Source organism: Neoarius graeffei, chromosome 6 (genome assembly GCF_027579695.1).
Source record: "Neoarius graeffei isolate fNeoGra1 chromosome 6, fNeoGra1.pri, whole genome shotgun sequence".
Taxonomy (NCBI): Eukaryota; Metazoa; Chordata; class Actinopteri; order Siluriformes; family Ariidae; genus Neoarius; species Neoarius graeffei.
The window spans coordinates 22,714,766-22,734,219 of NC_083574.1; the positions used below are offsets into that span (position 1 = coordinate 22,714,766).

General features: G+C 39.8%; 2 protein-coding genes across 6 annotated transcripts; one reads left to right on the forward strand and one right to left on the reverse strand.

Moving 5' to 3' along the window:
* Positions 1-214: 214 nt before the first annotated feature.
* Positions 215-7,616, reverse strand: mtif2 (mitochondrial translational initiation factor 2). 3 transcript variants are annotated; one of them, XM_060923440.1, is made up of 3 exons: positions 7,539-7,616; positions 2,475-2,583; positions 215-2,335 (listed from the first exon to the last, which is right to left on the reverse strand). In XM_060923440.1, the coding sequence occupies exons 2-3, from the start codon at positions 2,577-2,579 to the stop codon at positions 353-355; spliced, it is 2,088 nt and encodes a 695-aa protein (XP_060779423.1). In that variant the 5' UTR covers positions 2,580-2,583; positions 7,539-7,616; the 3' UTR covers positions 215-352. The 3 variants fall into 3 exon arrangements, with proteins under 3 accessions (XP_060779423.1, XP_060779422.1, XP_060779424.1); XM_060923439.1 differs by having other exon boundaries at positions 7,506-7,553; XM_060923441.1 differs by lacking the exon at positions 7,539-7,616 and adding an exon at positions 7,179-7,198.
* On the forward strand, positions 7,606-19,454 carry pcyt1ab (phosphate cytidylyltransferase 1A, choline b). Of its 3 annotated transcripts, none has more exons than XM_060923445.1 (9): positions 7,606-7,821; positions 8,346-8,468; positions 9,137-9,233; positions 9,943-10,059; positions 12,114-12,265; positions 12,377-12,455; positions 12,605-12,747; positions 16,155-16,343; positions 18,202-19,454. In XM_060923445.1, exons 2-9 carry the CDS (start codon positions 8,364-8,366, stop codon positions 18,397-18,399), a joined length of 1,080 nt encoding a protein of 359 aa, XP_060779428.1. In that variant the 5' UTR covers positions 7,606-7,821; positions 8,346-8,363; the 3' UTR covers positions 18,400-19,454. The 3 variants fall into 3 exon arrangements, with proteins under 3 accessions (XP_060779428.1, XP_060779425.1, XP_060779429.1); XM_060923442.1 differs by having other exon boundaries at positions 8,361-8,468; XM_060923446.1 differs by lacking the exon at positions 7,606-7,821 and having other exon boundaries at positions 8,397-8,484.

Consider the following 19,454-nt stretch of genomic DNA (forward strand, 5'->3'; position numbering starts at 1 on the left):
TTCTGATGTGTGAAGTGAACATTAACCGAAGCTCTTGATTTGTATCTGCATGATTTTATGCACTGTGCTGCTGTCACGGGATTGGCTGATTAGAGAACTGCATAACAAAGCAGGTGTGTGGGTGTTCCTAATAAAGTGGCCAGTGAGTGTATTTGGTTTATTTCTTTTTCTTTATTGTAATTGATTAATCTAAATTAATTAGATTTGCTCCCAGATACCGTTCCCACTTTTTTTTAGACACATTTATTTTAATCATGGAATAAATTACACAACTTGCCAGTCACATCTGAATATGGACATAATAATTTGACACAATTTTGAACACCACATGCTAGTGATGTCACTGACTCTCTTAAAACCCTGGATCCCAAGATATTGTTTGGTGCTTCTCCATCTCCTCATAACAGATTATTTCATCTCCAGTGTTAAAGTCAATAGCTTTGTCCAAAGACAGGCCACATTCCATGCCTGTCTTCACAACCTGCACATCATCTTTATGATGTTTTAGCGCAGTCAAAGCCCCTTCCCAAAGAACCTCTTTTCCTCGAATGAGTCGAAATTTCAACTTCTTGTCCAGTTGGCCCTTCTGGATTCTGCAGCCAGCCACTGGGACCTTCTTCTTCCCGACAGTCACCTCAAACGTGGCCAGAACAGAGGCTTCTCCTATTATATTCTCCTCAGTAATCGGGGGCAGTTTACTGCTAAGCTCCTCTTTCAGGTCATCTATCAGATGGTAGATGACACGATGCATCTTTAAGGGAACACCCTTCTTGGCAGCCATGTCTTGTATTGACTTATTCGCTCCAATGTTGAAACCGTATATTGTTCCTGAGAACGTCTCTGCCAGGTTAATATCATTTTCTGAGATGTCCCCAACACCAAAATGCACTATATTTAAGACACATTGTTCCTCTGCATCATAACTTTCAAGGATGTTCAAAATTGCCTCCACTGACCCATCAACATCACCTTTGATAATGAGACTCAGACTGAGATCCCCAGCCTCGGCTTTCTCACTGGGTCTGCAGGCTAGTTGGTGCTTGTTGGCCTTGTAGCGAGCGACTTTCCTCTGCCTCCAGTTGAGATGCGCCAATCTCTCCCTTTCTTCCTGATAGCTCTCTTGGTGTTGCTTCTGCTTGGCCGCAATGGCTTGCTGATCCTCCTTCAGCTTATTCTGTTCTTCCATGTATATGCGCCACTCCACTACCTCCCGAGCCCGTTGCTCTGACTCCACCTCCAGAATTTCTTCGCCAGCAGAAGGTAGTTCCTTCCAACCAATAATCTCCACAGGAATGCCAGGCCCTGCATTTGTCACAGTTTGGCCATTCTCATCAAACAGTAAGCGCACTTTAGCCCAAGCCTTTCCTGCCACCAGTATGCAGCCCTTCTTTAGAGTGCCCCGTTTGATTATTGCCATTGTTACAGGCCCTTTGCCCTTGCTTGTATGGCTTTCAATGACCGTCCCCTCTACTAGACCCTTAGGATCAGCTTTCAGTTCCAGCATCTCAGCAAGTGCTACTGTAGCTTCAGCCAGCTCCATCAGATTCTCCCCCTTTAAAGCAGACACATGGATAGCCTGGACTTCTCCTCCAAACTCTTCACATACAACATCATGGGCCAGCAATTCTTGTTTCACTTTCTGGGGCTCAGCTTGAGGCTTATCACATTTATTTACTGCCACGATGATTGGTACTTTGGCTTTCTTGGCATGCTGTATGGACTCGATGGTCTGCTTCATCACTCCGTCATCAGCTGCGACCACCAGAATGATGATGTCAGTAACCAAGGCTCCACGAGCCCTCATAGCAGAAAATGCTGCATGTCCAGGGGTGTCCAGAAACGTAATCAGTTCACCAGAGGGAAGCTGGACCAGAAATGCTCCAGTGTGTTGAGTGATGCCTCCAGCCTCTTGTACAGCAATCTGGCTCTTCCTCAGGCTGTCCAGCAACGTTGTCTTCCCATGATCCACATGCCCCATAATAGTTACTACTGAAGGTCTATTCACTAAACTTGCAGGATCTGGTGGTGGTTGTCTTTGGATGTCTTTGTTTTCTCTAACTTCATTCTCCACTATCCTGGCCCATTTATACTTCATCCCAGATCTCTTTATGGCCTCTTTTAGCCACTTCTCCTCCAACACAGTATCTGGTTCTAGATCATTGATATTTATAGCTGTGTTCAGTAGGGCTTCATATACATGATCTATGTCTTTGTTCATGGCATCAGCAAGTTGAGACACAGTCATAGACTGTTTGATCTCCACTTCTTGCTTCTCCTGTTTCTCTAATTTCACTGGTTTCAGAATAAACTTCTTGCCTTTGCCATGTACTCTACCCTAGACGAAGCAACACACTCAGAATTAGTCAAACTATCATAAAACATTTTAGCTTATCTACACATTTTCCAAACTTTACCATTCATTAAAACTAATTGTACAGGTTTGTTTAAGTTATATTGTGTGTATGTTACATTACCGGTTTAGCAGCCAGGTATCGTACATGATGGGGAGTGGAAAGTGGAACATCAAGCAAATGGGCTGATGCGGCCCTCCCGATCAGGACAGAAAACCTCTTAATCATGGCACTGATGACACAAACACACAAATTTGCATTGTAACCACAAGAGGTAGGAAATAGGTTTAGAAATATGTTTAATCAGAATAGTGAGGTTTGTAATTAGGATATCAGAAGGATACAAATATTAGTCTTTAAAGTGACCATTTAAAACCATTTTATTCTGGTTTTAGGGTTCAATCTGATCAGTCAAGTGTGAAAGCTGTTTTTAAACTATGGCATGGGCTGCATTAGGTGTGGCAGCCACACGTTCCCAGTTCTGCAAGCAGAGTAATGTGATTGGTTCAACTTGTCATGTGATTTCCTGTTTTTTTTTTTTTAAGATTTTTTTGGGGCTTTTCGCACCTTTATTGGATAGAACAGCGTAGAGACAGGAAATGAGTGGGAGAGAGAGACGGGGAGGGATCGGGAAATGACCTCGGGCCGGAATCGAACCCGGGTCCCCGGATTTATGGTATGGCGCCTTATCCACCTGAGCCACGACACCTCCGATTTCCTGTTTTTAGTTTTGTTGTTATTATGATTACGAATTTATAAAACCGGACTTTCATAAGGCTGGAAAACTGTAATTAATAGACTAGTACCAAAATTCAAAAAAGTGCTTATTTAAGGAGTTAAAGGCATTTTTGAGACAAAGTCGGCAAACAAACAGTCTTATTTTGTCAATTTGGGTGTGCCGAATTCAAATCTGCAATATGCCGAGCTCTATCTGACCTCTGTTGACCTCTAGAGGTCATTGAACTTTGGGCCTGTAAATGTCTCAGCTGAACTCAGTTTCTCAGCTTCCTAAGGAATTAAATGTACTAAAATGATTAATGAAGTTAGCAAATGGCCTTGTTTGTTAAATGTTTGGGTGCTGAATTCATTTGTAAAACGACATATGACCTCTGATAACCTCAAGGTCATTAAACTTGGCCTATAGGCCTATGCATTTAACGCCATTTTTAAACTGACTTTACTCCCCCAAAAAGAATATGAACAGACAAAAAAACAAATAGAAAGGAACAAATACAACATTAAATGCCAGTCCATGTACATGTGACTTACTTTTCACAATGAGAATGCCTAGGCATTCTCCTTACATAACATTGCATTACATTTAGCGGTTATTGTTTATACAAAGCTACTGAAAAAAGGACAGATTCAGCAGCATACAAAATGTGGGGGCATAGAGGGTATACAGGTTAATCAGGGTTAGTATATATGAGAGTTTTTTTCTTTGTTGTTTGTTTTTTGTAAAGGCTTTACCCCGTTTAAAACAAAACAAACAACAAAGAAAAAAACCTCTCATATATACTAACCCTGATTAACCTGTATGCCCCCACATTTTGTATGCTGCTGAATCTGTCCTTTTTTCAGTAGCTTTGTATAAACAATAACCACTAAATGTAATGCAATGTTATGTAAGGTGATCGTCTAGGCATTCTCATTGTGAAAAGTAAGTCACATGTACGTGGACTGGCATTTAATGTTGTATTTGTTCCTTTCTATTTGTTTTTTTGTCTGTTCATATTCTTTTTGGGGGAGTAAAGTCAGTTTAAAAATGGCGTTAAATGCATAGGCCTATAGGCCAAGTTTAATGACCTTGAGGTTATCAGAGGTCATATGTCGTTTTACAAATGAAAAATGAATTCAGCACCCAAACATTTAACAAACAAGGCCATTTGCTAACTTCATTAATCATTTTAGTACATTTCATTCCTTAGAAAGCTGAGAAACTGGGTTCAGCTGAGACATTTACAGGCCCAAAGTTCAATGACCTCTAGAGGTCAACAGAGGTCAGATAGAGCTCGGCATATTGCAGATTTGAATTCAGCACACCCAAATTGACAAAATAAGACTGTTTGCTGACTTTGTCTCAAAAATGCCTTTGGGTGTCACAATTCTGGATTTTGGTACCAGTCTATTAACTCATCTTTGTGGTGCAAGTGCTTGCACTGAGAACATTGCAAAAATGGCTTTTTTATATGAAAGCAAGCCTGTGATTATGAGCCCCTTCCACAGACTCAGTTGTTTGGGTCATTAATATGGTTCTAACTTCTCCTTCCTGAAAACATTACAGACCTTTTTTAAACGAGTCAGCTCACCTTTGCCAGAAGCCCCTGCACTAAGTAGTGAGTCGCCATTTTCACTGCCATTGGTGTTCCACTGGGTTATGTTTGAAAAACAATCAGCAACAATGTTGCTGATCCTAGGCCATAAATTATAAAGTGTAAAGTGAAATTGAAGATATTTTGTCAAAGTAGTTATATTTTTAAATTCTTTCGACCAATCAATTCCATTTTCATATGGCTATTCTGTTGTAATGGACCGGAACTGGCCTTGGCTGCCTCATAGGCAGGCACGAAGGAAAGATAATATCAGGCATGTTGTGTTGAAAACTGTGTACTTTTTATAAGCGAAAATTTTCTTGTAAAGGCTTGATATTCAGCTAGGTGAATACGCACAAAGAGGGCTAGCAGTGTAGCAGTCACATGCTTTCAAAAGGCAGTGGCTCATATGTACAAAAACAAATACAACGAATTGGATTCTGGGAAGGGTGAGCCAACCCCTTTAAGACTCCCCCTCCATAAAACTAGTGATAAGAATTACCCTGTTAGTGCAGCAAATACAGGAAAGGGTTTTAGAGCCATAGTTTTGATATTGTGTCAATATTACTTTGCCAACAAAGGATCCAAACTTTTCCCAAAAATATTTTCTGTGTGTTCATGTTTTTTCAGGTGCCTTTAAGTGTTACTTGTTCCAGACAGACAGTCTAAGTCTGTATCCTACAGTGGTGCTTGAAAGTTTGTGAACCCTTTAGAATTTTCTATATTTCTGCATAATTATGACCTAAAACATCATCAGATTTTCACACAAGTCCTAAAAGTAGATAAAGAGAACCCAGTTAAACAAATGGGACAAAAATATTATACTTGGTCATTTATTTATTGAGGAAAATTATCCAATATTACATATCTGTGAGTGGCAAAAGTATGTGAACCTTTGCTTTCAGTATCTGGTATGACTCCTTTGTGCAGCAATAACTGCAACTAAACGTTTCCGGTAACTGTTGATCAGTCCTGCACATTGGCTTGGAGGAATTTTAGCCCATTCTTCTGTACAGAACAGCTTCAACTCTGGGATGTTGGTGGGTTTCCTCACATAAACTGCTCGCTTCAGGTCCTTCCACAACATTTTAATTGAATTAAGGTCAGGACTTTGACTTAGCCATTCCAAAACATTAACTTTATTCTTCTTTAACCATTCTTTGGTAGAATGACTTGTGTGCTTAGGGTCGTTGTCTTGCTGCATGACCCACCTTCTCTAGAGATTCAGTTCGTGGACAGATGTCCTGACATTTTCCTTTAGAATTCATTAGTATAATTTAGAATTCATTGTTCCATCAATGATGGCAAGCCGTCCTGGCCCAGATGCAGCAAAACAGGCCCAAACCATGATACTACCACCACCATGTTTCACAGATGGGATGAGGTTCTTATGCTGGAACGCAGTGTTTTCCTTTCTCCAAACATAATGCTTCTCATTTAAACCAAAAAGTTATATTTTGGTCTCATCTGTCCACAAAACATTTTTCCAATAGCCTTCTGGCTTGTCCACGTGATCTTTAACAAACTGCAGATGAGCAGCAATGTTCTTTTTGGAGAGAAGTGGCTTTCTCCTTGGAACCCTGCCATGCACACCATTGTTGTTCAGTGTTCTCCTGATGGTGGACTCATGAACATTAGCCAATGTGAGGGAGACCTTCAGTTGCTTAGAATTTACCCTGTGTTCCTTTGTGACCTCGCCGACTATTACACGCCTTGCTCTTGAAGTGATCTTTGTTGGTCGGCCACTCCTGGGGAGGGTAACAATGGTCTTGAATTTCCTCCATTTGTACACAATCTGTCTGACTGTGGATTGGTGGAGTCAAAACTCTTTAGAGATGGTTTTGTAACCTTTTCCAGCCTGATGAGCATCAACAACACTTTTTTTCTGAAGTCCTCAGAAATCACCTTTGTTCATGCCATGATACACTTCCACAAACACGTGTTGTGAAGATCAGACTTTGATAGATCCCTGTTCTTTAAATAAAACAGGGTGCCCACTCACACCTGATTGTCATCCCACTGATTGAAAACACCTGACTCTAATTTCACCTTCAAATTAACTGCTACTCCAGGTTCACATACTTTTGCCACTCACAGATATGTAATACTGGATCATTTTTCTCAATAAATAAATAACCAAGTATAATATTTTTGTCTCATTTGTTTAACTGGGTTCTCTTTATCTACTTTTAGAACTTGTGTGAAAATCTGATGTTGTTTTAGGTCATATTTAAGCAGAAATATAGAAAATTCTAAAGGGTTCACAAACTTTCAAGCACCACTGTATGTGCAACACAAGACAAGACAAGAGTCTTGACGTAAATGAGTCACTGGATTAGATTAGAAAATATGTGAAAATGCAATTTGATAATGATCCAGAGCTGCAATTCAGTATGTCTCGATATTTAGTGTTGGATCAGTACAGGCTACACTGCTATAGGGGTCTACAAGAGTTTTAGTTTTCTAGATCAGTGGTTCTGTGATTTAAAAATACATTTTAGAAATCACAACCCACCATCTTCAAAGCAGCACTGAGTTCTTAAATGGATTTAATCCAAACTTTAACAACTCAAAAACAAATAGGCTTAGAAAGATACCTGAATCTAAATATAGTACATTTTAATTAAAAATATATGTGTGTGTGTGTGTGTGTGTTGCAGTCCCTGGCTAGAAAAAAGTTTGAAACCTCTCTCTCTGTCTCTCATGTATTCAACATCAATAACAAGAAATATTGCAAATCCTTTCCCCCCATGTCTAATCCAGTATTTGCTAACACGCTCTAATACATCAACTCACAAGACGCTAATAATATAGCACTATACACTACTGTTAGATTACATACTGAAGCATTAACCAATTGACTTCGAATTCCTACCGTCCCAAAGCTTCCGGGTTGCTTTAGCACTTCCTGTGACGTTTCATATCATCACTTCCGTTGAGAGAGGAGTGTTTCTGTGGAGCTGTCAAAATAGTTAGTGTTGCTGTTTGTTCTCTGTTGGAAGACAAAACAGCGGTGTATTGTCTGTAAAAAAATATATAAATAAATAAAAATGTAGTTAGTCACTTTACTAAATCGTTCTCGGCGGTTACACACGTACCTTTTGCAACGCTTAAGCGACTTCTTCCAAGTCCAGACAGCGACTGAGCTCCTCAGCTGGGTTAGTAACATCTGTTTCAGCTGTAGCTATTTAGCAACTTTTGCGTAGTGTTGTGTACAAAGTGATATTTACTGGTGTTTCATTTTAGTCCTTTATACAGGTTATTCAGCTACTTAATATCCCAGTATGTTGTTGGCTCTTCAGTTCACTTCATATAAGTCAAGTGTCCTGTAATAATTTTTGTGCTATTTGGTAGTAATTAGCCAGTTTTCTCAGCTTGCAACTATATCCAAGAACACGAACAGAAAAATAAAATGTACTTGTTTCATTTTCCCCCCTTTTTAGGTCATTGAGGTAGTTTAGAAGTTTGTAATGAACAGCTTTTCAGGAGGAAGTTAAAGAAGAAAGAGACAGCTTGTTTCCTCTCTTTAAGGACGTTTATCAGTATTTGGAATATTATTCAACGTTAGTTGATGCAAATAAAATCATGTAATGCTGAACAGGAAGTCACACCATTACTGTATAGGTACCAAACCTGCTTAATGAGCACCACCACTAATGGTAAACCACATTAAATTGTAAAGCTTTCCCACATTTAGGGCATGGAGCCACACAGTTCAGGACTCACAAAGAAAAGAAGAAGAGAGGAACCAAATGGAGACACAGATGAGGAAGAACGAAATGGAAAAATTCCACGAAGGACTTCTGTGAGTGCAGTGATGGGTATCTGAAATCAGTCCTTCATTCAGTTTTACCAACTGTTCAAAATATAGTACGTAATCCATGCTCACAAAGGTGCCTAGTAGTTTCCAAATGTCATTTGTGTATCAAAACAGATTACATGAAGAAGGAAGGGATTTTTTTTCTTTTCTTGAAGACGTTTAGACTTGAATAGGATAGAGGTCTATCAGAATGGAAAATAATAGATTATAACATATTTCCTATAGAAAAAATAGTCTTGAAATAGTAATGGCACCACAAAATAGCTATTTACTGTATGTATTTACAAAATACCATAATTTATTTCAAGAACAAGCAAACTGAAGCAATGGTAGTGAGTAATCACAAAGGAAATAGTTACAGTTGGAATGAATCACTTTAGTCATTAGGAACAATGGTGGTCAGCAGTTGGTCATTGGGAATGGTCATGATAGTGGTTGGTCTTTGGGAACGGTCGCGATAAGCGGTGGGTCACTGGGAACGGTCGCAATAAGCGGTCATTTGGAATAAGTGATTGGTCAGTGGGAACTATGGGGATAAGTGGTTGGCCATTGGGAGCTATGAGGATCGGCAGCTGTGAATCTCTAAGTTGGCAACACGGCTGTCATGGGACATCTTGAAAGTGATTTCATTTGTGTGTGTGTGTGTGTTCCAGACCCTGACAGAACCTGCACCCTTTTCTGATCAGCTGGCAGCTATGTCCCCACCATATACTCGTGTTAGCCTAGAGGAAGCCCGTTGTGGCACACCAGGTGCTTGCATGCAGTATCTCTTTCCTAATGTTAATTAATTACTACAAAATGTTAATACTACAACATATTCTGTAGTTAATGTATTACTACAAATATATTAATTGTAGTGGCCTGTATATTAGGAACACCAACACTATTTAAAAATCTTTGCTATACAAATACTGACAGTAGCCCATCTGTTAGCCCAGTCTACCCCAGCTATCAGTGAAAAGACACCTACACAGATCACTGCTCACCAGATGTTATTTGGATGGCAGATCAGTCAATACATTGGTAATACTGACATGGTTTTGTGTGTGTGTGTGTGTGTGTGTGTGTGTGAGAGAGAGAGAAAGAGAGAGAGCTGCAGGTATACGTGTATCAGGTACAGCAGCGTTGCTGGTTTTGAGAAACTGTCAACCAAAAAATATCCAGCCAACAGCTGTGGAACATAAGGAACATAAGCTATGTAGTAACTGTATACAGTGTTAAGTGTCACTACCGTCCTTAGAATGGTCAATACATGATATCTACTCAGCAGTGGTCCTGTGGTGGTCCATTTATATTGATGGGTGGGGTTAAAGGAGTCAAACTCTGCATAGCAACAGATGGGCTCCAGTCTGTAATTGTATACCTAGAAATGGAAGGTGAACCTAATAAAAAAAAAGTCAGAGTATATAAATTACATTTTATCCAAGAAGTTGTCCTTTTTCTTCCTTCTCATGTTTAGTGGGTCGTGCAGTGCGCGTGTATGCTGATGGGATTTTTGACATGTTTCATTCTGGACATGCCCGAGCTCTGATGCAGGCTAAATGTCTTTTTCCAAACACTCATCTTATTGTAGGTGGTAAGTAGCGTGAAACTACACTTTTGATGGTGATGGTGTGCTGTGCCAATCAAAACATTAAAAACCCACTCAGAGCTTTCCCCAGGAAAAAAAATATCAGAGCGGTGCTTCCCCGGCCCGTAGGGCCCCGAAGGCTGCTAGGGTGGTCCAGGGTCATGCTCCCCTGGAAAATTTTGAAATTGGAGATTTCAAATGGTGCATTCTGGTGGCATCTAGGGCTGATTTAGGTACAGTTCAACATTATTAAATTTGCTGTTTTTTACATTGTCAAATATGCAAGGGGCAAAATTAGATTTGAAATGAAAACATTTTGTAGCACACCTCTTCATTTTCAAATTCCAGGATGCCAGGAACAGAATCAAGGTCAAATCACACAACAGCGCCATCTAGCGACCAGTACCTAGAACGTGGTTTTATGTATGGTTGCGAATTGCAGTCAGTGCACGCAATGCACCTTTATTTTCACGTCTGGGTTGAGTACCAGGATAGTCTAGACCTATATATTACAATATCTTTCTATTTCTATAGTTGTTACTCATTTTCAGAAGGGAATAGGAGATATTTAGATGCGGAAAGTACTCTGCGTTGTTCAATTTATGGTATTGATTATTTGTTTATTTATTTATTTTTTGGGTGTGCAAGTGACAGAACAGCGCTAATGTCGCACAGCTCGGTGGAGTGCCGCATATCCACGCTTTGGGGAAAGCCCTGCCTCTGAAGTGTTATAACCAGCTCCATAGTAATAAACATAATTTTAAATCTGGGGCATCAAAAGCAACTTTATGTACACTAAGCTTATTTTCTGTAAACTTTATCATAAAATGATAAAACACATTTTATAATAATCTGAATCCAGTTCAGATAATTGCATGATATTTACATGAGAAAGCACTGAAATTACCTTTTACTCCACTCTACAGTGAACGAATGATAGCTGTGACCTGCGGGCAGTGTGAATTGAAAAGCCTGAACTGCACAATACATAAAGATTGCAGCTTTGTTTCAACTTGACAGTCAGGTTCTGTGTGCTGCATTCAGGAAACCATGTAAATCTACAGAAATTAGTATGCAAACAAAAATAGATTTAAAAACAGCCTGAAGGATGTGGTCAGCACTGTTGAACCCAATCTGGGCTTGAGGTGACTTGGTCATAATTGCAGCAGTAGGGTGGCCAGTTCCCTTCTGTACACTCGCACACACATTCACACCTATGGGCAATTTAGAATAGCGAGTTAACCTAACTGCATGTATTTGGACTGGGAGGGAAACCGGAGCACCCAGAGGAATCCACACAGACACAGGGAGAACATGCAAACTCCACACAGAAAGGCCCCCATCGGCCCCTGGGCTTGAACCCAGAACCTTCTTGCTGTGAAGCGGCATGCTAACCACTGCACCTCCGTACCACCCCTTAAGGAAGTACCTGAAGTCAAATACCTCTTTTGGCTTTGTAGTTTTTTCTGGTTTATAGCCTGCTGGTAACTTTCCACTAACTTTCCACTATTTGGCTAATATGTATTGGCCAAATAGTGGAAAGTTATCGGTTTCCCTCCCAGTCCAAATACATGCAGTTAGGTTAACTCGCTATTCTAAATTGCCCATAGGTGTGAATGTGTGTGCAAGTGTACAGAAGGGAACTGGCCACCCTACTGCTGCAATTATGACCAAGTCACCTCAAGCCCAGATTGGGTTCAACAGTGCTGACCACATCCTTCAGGCTGTTTTTAAATATATTTTTGTTTGCATACTAATTTCTGTAGATTTACATGGTTTCCTGAATGCAGCACACAGAACCTGATGTGTTTTGATAAAGTGAGAATGAAAAAAGCCCCATCCTCAGGACAAGTAGATGTCATGGTGCATCACTTGTGTCAAAGGTCAACTCCAGTTTCTAAAAAAAAAGACACTAGTTAAATATAAGATATAATGCAGTTGAAGATCATATTTCGTCACATTTTTCACTGGAGTTGTGCTATAATTCCCAGCTGAATAACCCGAAACCAAGCTTTTTATTATTGAAAGGTATCATGTCTATAACTTCCATCTTTTCACAGTCTGCAGTGATGCTTTGACGCACAAGCTTAAGGGCTTTACTGTTATGAACGAGGATGAGCGTTACGATGCAGTGAGTCACTGTCGCTATGTGGACGAGGTGGTCAGGGATGCCCCATGGACACTAACACCAGAGTTCCTGGCCAAACATAGAGTGAGTGACTATTTGAAGGATGTCTGGCATACAAGGCTTTTAGCGAATACTTAACAACATAAGTGAAATGTATTCAGAAATACCTCAGAATTGACTTTTCCTATCATGCAGATTGACTTTGTTGCCCATGACGATATCCCGTACGTTTCAGCTGAGAGTGATGATGTTTACAAGCATATAAAGGAGGCTGGTAGGTAACAAGCCAAATAATTACTACAGTACAGGGCAAAGAGTTAATAACTGAATTCTTAATTCTGCACTGGCAAAAATTTGATGTTTTTTTTTTAATAATTTTTATTTTGCAACTTGATTACTTAAGAATGGTCATCTCATTTTAAGGCATGTTTGCACCCACACAAAGGACAGAGGGCATCTCCACCTCTGACATCATCACGCGTATTGTCCGTGACTACGATGTTTATGTGCGACGCAATCTGCAGAGAGGCTACACTGCCAAGGAGCTTAATGTCAGCTTCATCAATGTGAGTTCAACCAGTATCTTTAACAGCATCCAGCAGGTTTAATAGCCTGTCAGAAAAGTTGGGTGGTTTTCACTGTGTGTCCTTACTCCTGAAAGTAGGCATATCAGACGCTCGCTGGCTGTGCTGTGAAAATTGTGCATGCAGACGCTCATCTAAGTTTACAAACCAGTCATTGCTTATTTTCTATCGTGAATATTATCATTAAAAAGCTTATAATCTCTGCTTTCCAAAGAAATTTATCTCGTTAAGATCTGTTCAGTACGTTGGGAGTAACGGCAGGTTGAAGTTGGTACAACAGAGTACACACACTGCTCACATGATGTTGGGAAGCTGCTGGTGCTTTTTGAGTCATGGGAAAGCGGTCAGGCTCTCTCTCTTCTGATTGGTTTCCGACTGGATTACTCGTGAATATCAATCAGATGACTTTTATAGGGATGTTCTGTAGCTCTTACTGTTTCTGATGAAGTATTCAGCAAAATTTTCCATCTGCTAGTTTTCATGTTATGATTCACGTAAGACTTTGAAGTGAGTTTTCATAGCTTTACCTACTTATTTTTTTTCAAATCAAATTGATTCATGTAATAAATAACTATTTTAGAATATAACTGTAGTTGGGGCGGCACGGTGGTGTAGTGGTTAGCGCTGTCGCCTCACAGCAAGAAGGTCCTGGGTTCGAGCCCTAGGGCCGGCGAGGGCCTTTCTGTGCGGAGTTTGCATGTTCTCCCCGTGTCCGCGTGGGTTTCCTCCGGGTGCTCCGGTTTCCCCCACAGTCCAAAGACATGCAGGTTAGGTTAACTGGTGACTCTAAATTGACCGTAGGTGTGAATGTGAGTGTGAATGGTTGTCTGTGTCTATGTGTCAGCCCTGTGATGACCTGGCAACTTGTCCAGGGTGTACCCCGCCTTTCGCCCATAGTCAGCTGGGATAGGCTCCAGCTTGCCTGCGACCCTGTAGAAGGATAAAGCGGCTAGAGATAATGAGATGAGATGAGATAACTGTAGTTGCTTTGATGAAAAATATTGAGATCTTAGTGGTCGGAATGATATTTAAAAAAAAAACAGAAGTCAGGAACCCGAGTGTGAATTTCAATTCAATTAAATGGAATTGTTTATGGGATGTGGCTCTGTTTTTTCGAGGTTAACCTTGAAAGCTGTGAATATTAATTGAAATAATCATTTATATTCTTTCATATAAACACTAGTAGGCCCTACTTAGAAATACAAAGGCCTGCAGAGCACAAAGAAGGGTATTAGAAATAATCTTTTATTACTTTTTTATTGAGTGTACTGATTTAACGTCTTTACCTAATTAGCATAATTAATACTAATTAAATAATAATTTGCATAATTTGTTTTTAGTAATTTTTCAAACTTTATATTCAGTATACAATCATCTATGTGCCTGCTAATTTCCATGTAAATATCTTGAAAAATAAAGTTATTAAGAGAACTTTTGATCTCATTCGTTAATGAGGCCCATTTTTGACCATGTTATCCTAATGCATATTATTACAGCAGTTTTCTAAAAATTAAGCCGTTTTTTCAATCTTTGATTTGTAATATCTCAAGAACGGATACACACATTTTAATTCTGTAAAAAAGTATGTTGTTCTGCATTCATTTCTGAATTCAGTGAGAGCAGTTTCAAGCCATTTGGATTGAATTTTTACCTGATATGCCTACTGAAAGGACCGGATGTACATCTTCAAGATTCCAGATCTGAGATCCATTATTGAGCCATGATAGTGAACAAGATTTCTTTAAATATTCTGATCATTCCTAAGCAATCACTGCTGTCTGATGTCAACATGCACTTCCTGCTCCTCCCTTTCCTGAGCCTTTACTGAGAAAGTTCTTCTCATAGGCACCAGTCAGTCTATTGTGTAGCTCTGCATTTTACTACCTATATTTAAGCAAAATTGTTTTTGTTGAAGATACTGAAAGAGTAACCATATGTAGCTGCAGTTCATCAGTTTAAAGCATTTAATAGTTTGTATGCATAGCTAATCCTCTAAAATGCACCATTTTTCAGAGAAGTACAGCATTGTGTACTTGAAGTATTTTAATTCTGAAACATGTAAAAAGAGCCTTAATTGTTTAAAAGTATATTACAGTTGTACCACTTTAAATACCTATTAAAATAAGGGCTCTTATTATTGTGCATAAAAGATTGGCTGGCCTGCAGAGCTACGTACAGTATGTAGTGCACTGAAGGATGGTATACTCTCTCTTCCCTGTCACAGTGACAGTAGCTGAATGTGGGCATCTGTGAGCTCTTGTATATAGAAGAGGATAGATAGTGCTTTCCTCTTAATGTCTTCTGCTGCCTGGTGATGCAGCATGATTAGTTTGAAAAGATACCCCTAGCTAGCATCATGTGTCTTGGAGGAAGCATGTTAGCCTTCACCCTCCCCAGTTGGTAGGTGTTGTCTGACAGGAGAGAGCTTACTGATGGATGGGAATTGGCAGGTGATCAACTTGGGGAGAAAATGGGGGGGGGGGGGGGGGAATGTGGAGTGGAAGCTTACTGTTGCATCAGGCAGATTTTTTTAACCAGTTTAAGAGTACAGATTGGAGGCACACAGTGACTGTTGAATAGGAATGGTGTATCAGGAACTGTACAGAGACGCTGCTTCATGAATATGACCTACTTAAAGAAATTACACTCCCCACTCAGAGGTCTAATGTATGAAATAAGCACTAGGATTGATCGGCACTGAAAAGTATGGAAAAGGAGAGAGAAATGGATAGAACAGTACAATTTGTAAATAATAGTACATTGGTAATGGAGAGAGTTGAGTGTGTGTGGGATGAGGTTTTACCCAAACACAGACACATGTATCACTTAGGTCACCATCACCTCTCAAATTTTGCCTGATATAGTAATGAATTCATTTATTAATAACCATCATGATCAGGGTTGTGGTGGAGCCGGAGGCTATCTTTGGAACACTGGGTAAAAGATAGGAGTGATGAGACCTCATATATATATATATATATATATATATATATATATATATATATATATATATATATACATACACACACACACACACACTGGCACGCTCATTCACACGCTTAGGGGCAATTTAATTTCAGCCAGTCCACTGAAGTGGGAGGAAACTAGAGGACCTGAAGGAAACCCATATGGACACAGGGAGAATATGTGAAACACTATATAGACAATAACCTAAGCTCAGGATTGAACCCTGGAGCTCTGATGTGGCAACATTACCTGCTGTCGTACTATTATTCCACCTTGTCTGATGCATGCTATTTTAAACCTTTGCAGTTGCAACTACTGGAGTGATTATTCGTTCCTCAGAGGAATCAATAATGTGAGATTTTTTTTGTCAGCTTTTGGAATGAACCTGAGACTTTGTGTAGAAAACAGTGTGATATTTGCAGGAAAAGAAGTACCACCTTCAGGAGCATGTGGATAAGGTGAAGCAGAAGGTACGGGACGTGGAGGAGAAGAGTAAAGAGTTTGTGCAGAAGGTGGAGGAGAAGAGCATTGACCTCATCCAGAAGTGGGAGGAGAAATCACGCGAGTTCATTGGCAACTTCTTGCAGATGTTTGGGCCGGATGGGGCACTGGTGAGACAGCAGGGTGGATGTGGGGGGCACTAATTTGTGTTTATGTAGCAATCTATACAGCATATACAGTACTGTGCAAAAACCTTAAGCACCCTATTTTTTTTCATACAAACTTTGTTATAGATTTCTATTTTATGACTTCTGCATAATCGAGTCAGTACAAAAACATTTTGGAGTTCCGAACGTTCGTTTTCCAGTACAAAATTAACTTTTACAGAAAAAAAAGTTTGTATCTGAGCAGCATATTACATAAAAGGGCACTTTTCAGATTAAAAAAGAAAACATAATGAAGGCTACTGGGTTTTGCTGCAAAATGAAGAAGCAAGTGTGACAGTGGCCAGAAGAACTGTGGCTGATTCTGCAAGATGTTCAGTAAAACCTACAGCTCATTTCCTTATAAAACTGCACCTGTTGTACCCAAGACTACTTTTTTTTAAAATTATTATTATTTTTAAAGCAAAGGGTCATCTCACACCAAATACTGACTTTGTTTAATTTATTATGGTTTAGTGCTGTTTTTTTTAAATGTTGAACCATTTAATTTAATTATTTTTAAGCCATTTTTGGTTTCCAGCATTTCTTTACATGTGCCTAAGACTTTTGCACAGTACTGTCTGTGTGTGTGTGTGTGTGTGATATATATGTGTGTGTATATGTAGTGGTTAGCACTGTCGCCTCACAGCAAGAAGGTCCTGGGTTCGAGCCCAGTGGCCGATGAGGGCCTTTCTGTGTGGAGTTTGCATGCTCTCCCCGTGTCCGCATGGGTTTCCTCCGGGTGCTCCGGTTTCCCCTAAAGGCATGCAGGTTAGGCTAATTGGTGGCTCTAAATTGACCGCAGAGCTGTGTCAGCCCTGCGATGACCTGGCGACTTGTCCAGGGTGTACCCCACCTCTCGCCCATAGTCAGCTGGGATCGGCTCCAGCTTGCCTGCGACCCTGTAGAACAGGATAAAGCGGCTAGAGATAATGAGATGAGACAAAGGATTGTAGAAGACAAACCTATTGGATTATCCTATTCCCCATTAAACTGCACAAACAGTTTATCACTTATGAATGTGAGTGTGAATGGTTGTCTGTGTCAGCCCTGTGATGACCTGGCGACTTGTCCAGGGTGTACCCCACCTTTCGCCCGTAGTCAGCTGGGATAGGCTCCAGCTTGCCTGCGACCCTGTAGAACAGGATAAAGCGGCTAGAGATAATGAGATGAGATAAAGCAGCAAACTTGCGTCTTTTATCTCTATCTATCTATCTATCTATCTATCTATCTATCTATCTATCTATCTATCTATCTATCTATCTATCTATCTACTTATATTTGAACTTGGATTACTGTATCCTCCTGAATGTTTTCAGTTTTTGGCTCACTATCTATGAGGGTAAATTGGCGTGTGTTGTATGTATTGGACATGTAAATAAGGGACCAGTGAGTGGGTGCTTGTTTCCACTCCGCTTAAACCTGATTAATTTTTTGCTCAGATTCGTTTGTCCCTCATTCTGTGTGCTATAAACGAACTTTACAAGTCCTGCATGTAAACAGATGGCAAGGTTTGATATTCTACTATAGGACGTTCAGCATGATCTGCATGCCTGAAACTCTTCACAAAGAATAGTGCATCATCATTGTATTATCTTGCTCTGGAAAACCAGCTGTATTTAATGAGGTGTAGACCTCCACATAATGCAGTGTAATTTCAATTTATAAAGCATCAATAAAATATTTGAAGATGCCACTTGAATCCATGATATGATACAATATAATTTAACGTTAACTTAAAGTTGAGTGTAAAACATTTGTTTCTGATGTAAATGAAATGTTTCACCCAACAATCTTGTTGCTTTGCCCTGATTTTGTTTTTCAGAAGCACATGCTGAAGGAAGGGAAAGGGCGAATGCTACAAGCCATCAGCCCCAGACAAAGCCCCAACAGCAGCCCCTCACGAGAAGAGCGCAGCCCTTCTCCTACCTTCCGTCTTCCTTTCTTCACCAAGACCCCCCCATCCTGGTTGCCTCCTTACTACAGCGATACACACAGCGTCAGTGAGGATGATGAAGACTAGAAGGCCCCAGGATTGTATTGTGGTTTTTAACTTCCAGACGACAGAGTCCAATTGACTGTTGATTGTGAGTCCTAAACTCTAACAGGGCTTTAAGTTAATCTGCTGTAGGAGTCTGTCGAGAACTCCTCCACCAGCGCTGCATTAATTAATTACTGTATGAAGGACCAGGTAGAGCTTCTGGAAAGGAACTATCCTTAGACTTAATCAGTATTTGTTTGCGTCTTTTATACACATTTGATTCGTGCACAAGTTAAGTCTAACATGATTCCCTCTGCACACCACCGTGACCCTCAGTGTTACTGTCACATCACACGTTGGACCATTTTGGGTTTTTTTTTCTTTTTAGTTCTTTACGGTCCAACAAATGTAACGATCCATGCGCACATGCACCTGTTAAAACGAACAAGGAACAGTTTAGAAATATACAGAGTAAGTCATGTTTGTTGTGTGAAGTTTGTTTCTTTAGTTTTATACAAGCGCTACAGGGATGATGTAGTGAACAAGTATGGAAAGCTTATATCTATGACATCACATAAGCAAGTCTACATGAAATGGCTTGGCAGTGACTGTTTTAGGGAAGTGTATAATTTTTGCATGTAGTTTGTACAATACTCTTTATGTACAAACAGTATCATTGAGTCTAATGATGTGAGTTTGGATATGAAGTTTCAGAAAGCATCCCCTGCTTGTGAGCAACATTTTATGCAAAGCTAAAACAAACCGATGGCTTAGCTGATCAACTACATCTCAGTTGAGAGGAAACATTGTGTAAATTTCTTTTTTATTTTCGTCAAATTGTTCCTCTGAAGCTTATTACATTCCTTTCTGTCTCAATGTAAATCACTCAAAGGCTACAAAACACTGGATTTATTGCCATAATGGAAAACTGAACATAATCATTTCACTGTGAGGGCAAAAGCCATAGCATGTGTTTTCAATGTCAAATGACTATTTTTAAGTGCCCGAATTTTATTATTCTGTCATGATTGCTTAATACTCAGTGTTTTTAATTTCTAATGTCACAATAAATATAAGTCTTATTCCTTTTGAGATTC

Excerpts from the sequence above, each read along its gene's own strand:
- mtif2 (XM_060923439.1), bottom strand. Across the intron at positions 2,336-2,474 it reads GATACCTGGCTGCTAAACCG|GGTAGAGTACATGGCAAAGG; the intron begins GTAATGTAACAT and ends TGCTTCGTCTAG.
- pcyt1ab (XM_060923445.1), top strand. The coding sequence starts at position 8,364 with ATGGAGCCACACAGTTCAGGACTCACAAAGAAAAGAAGAAGAGAGGAA. Across the intron at positions 8,469-9,136 it reads AAATTCCACGAAGGACTTCT|ACCCTGACAGAACCTGCACC; the intron begins GTGAGTGCAGTG and ends TGTGTGTTCCAG. Across the intron at positions 16,344-18,201 it reads TTGGGCCGGATGGGGCACTG|AAGCACATGCTGAAGGAAGG; the intron begins GTGAGACAGCAG and ends TTTGTTTTTCAG.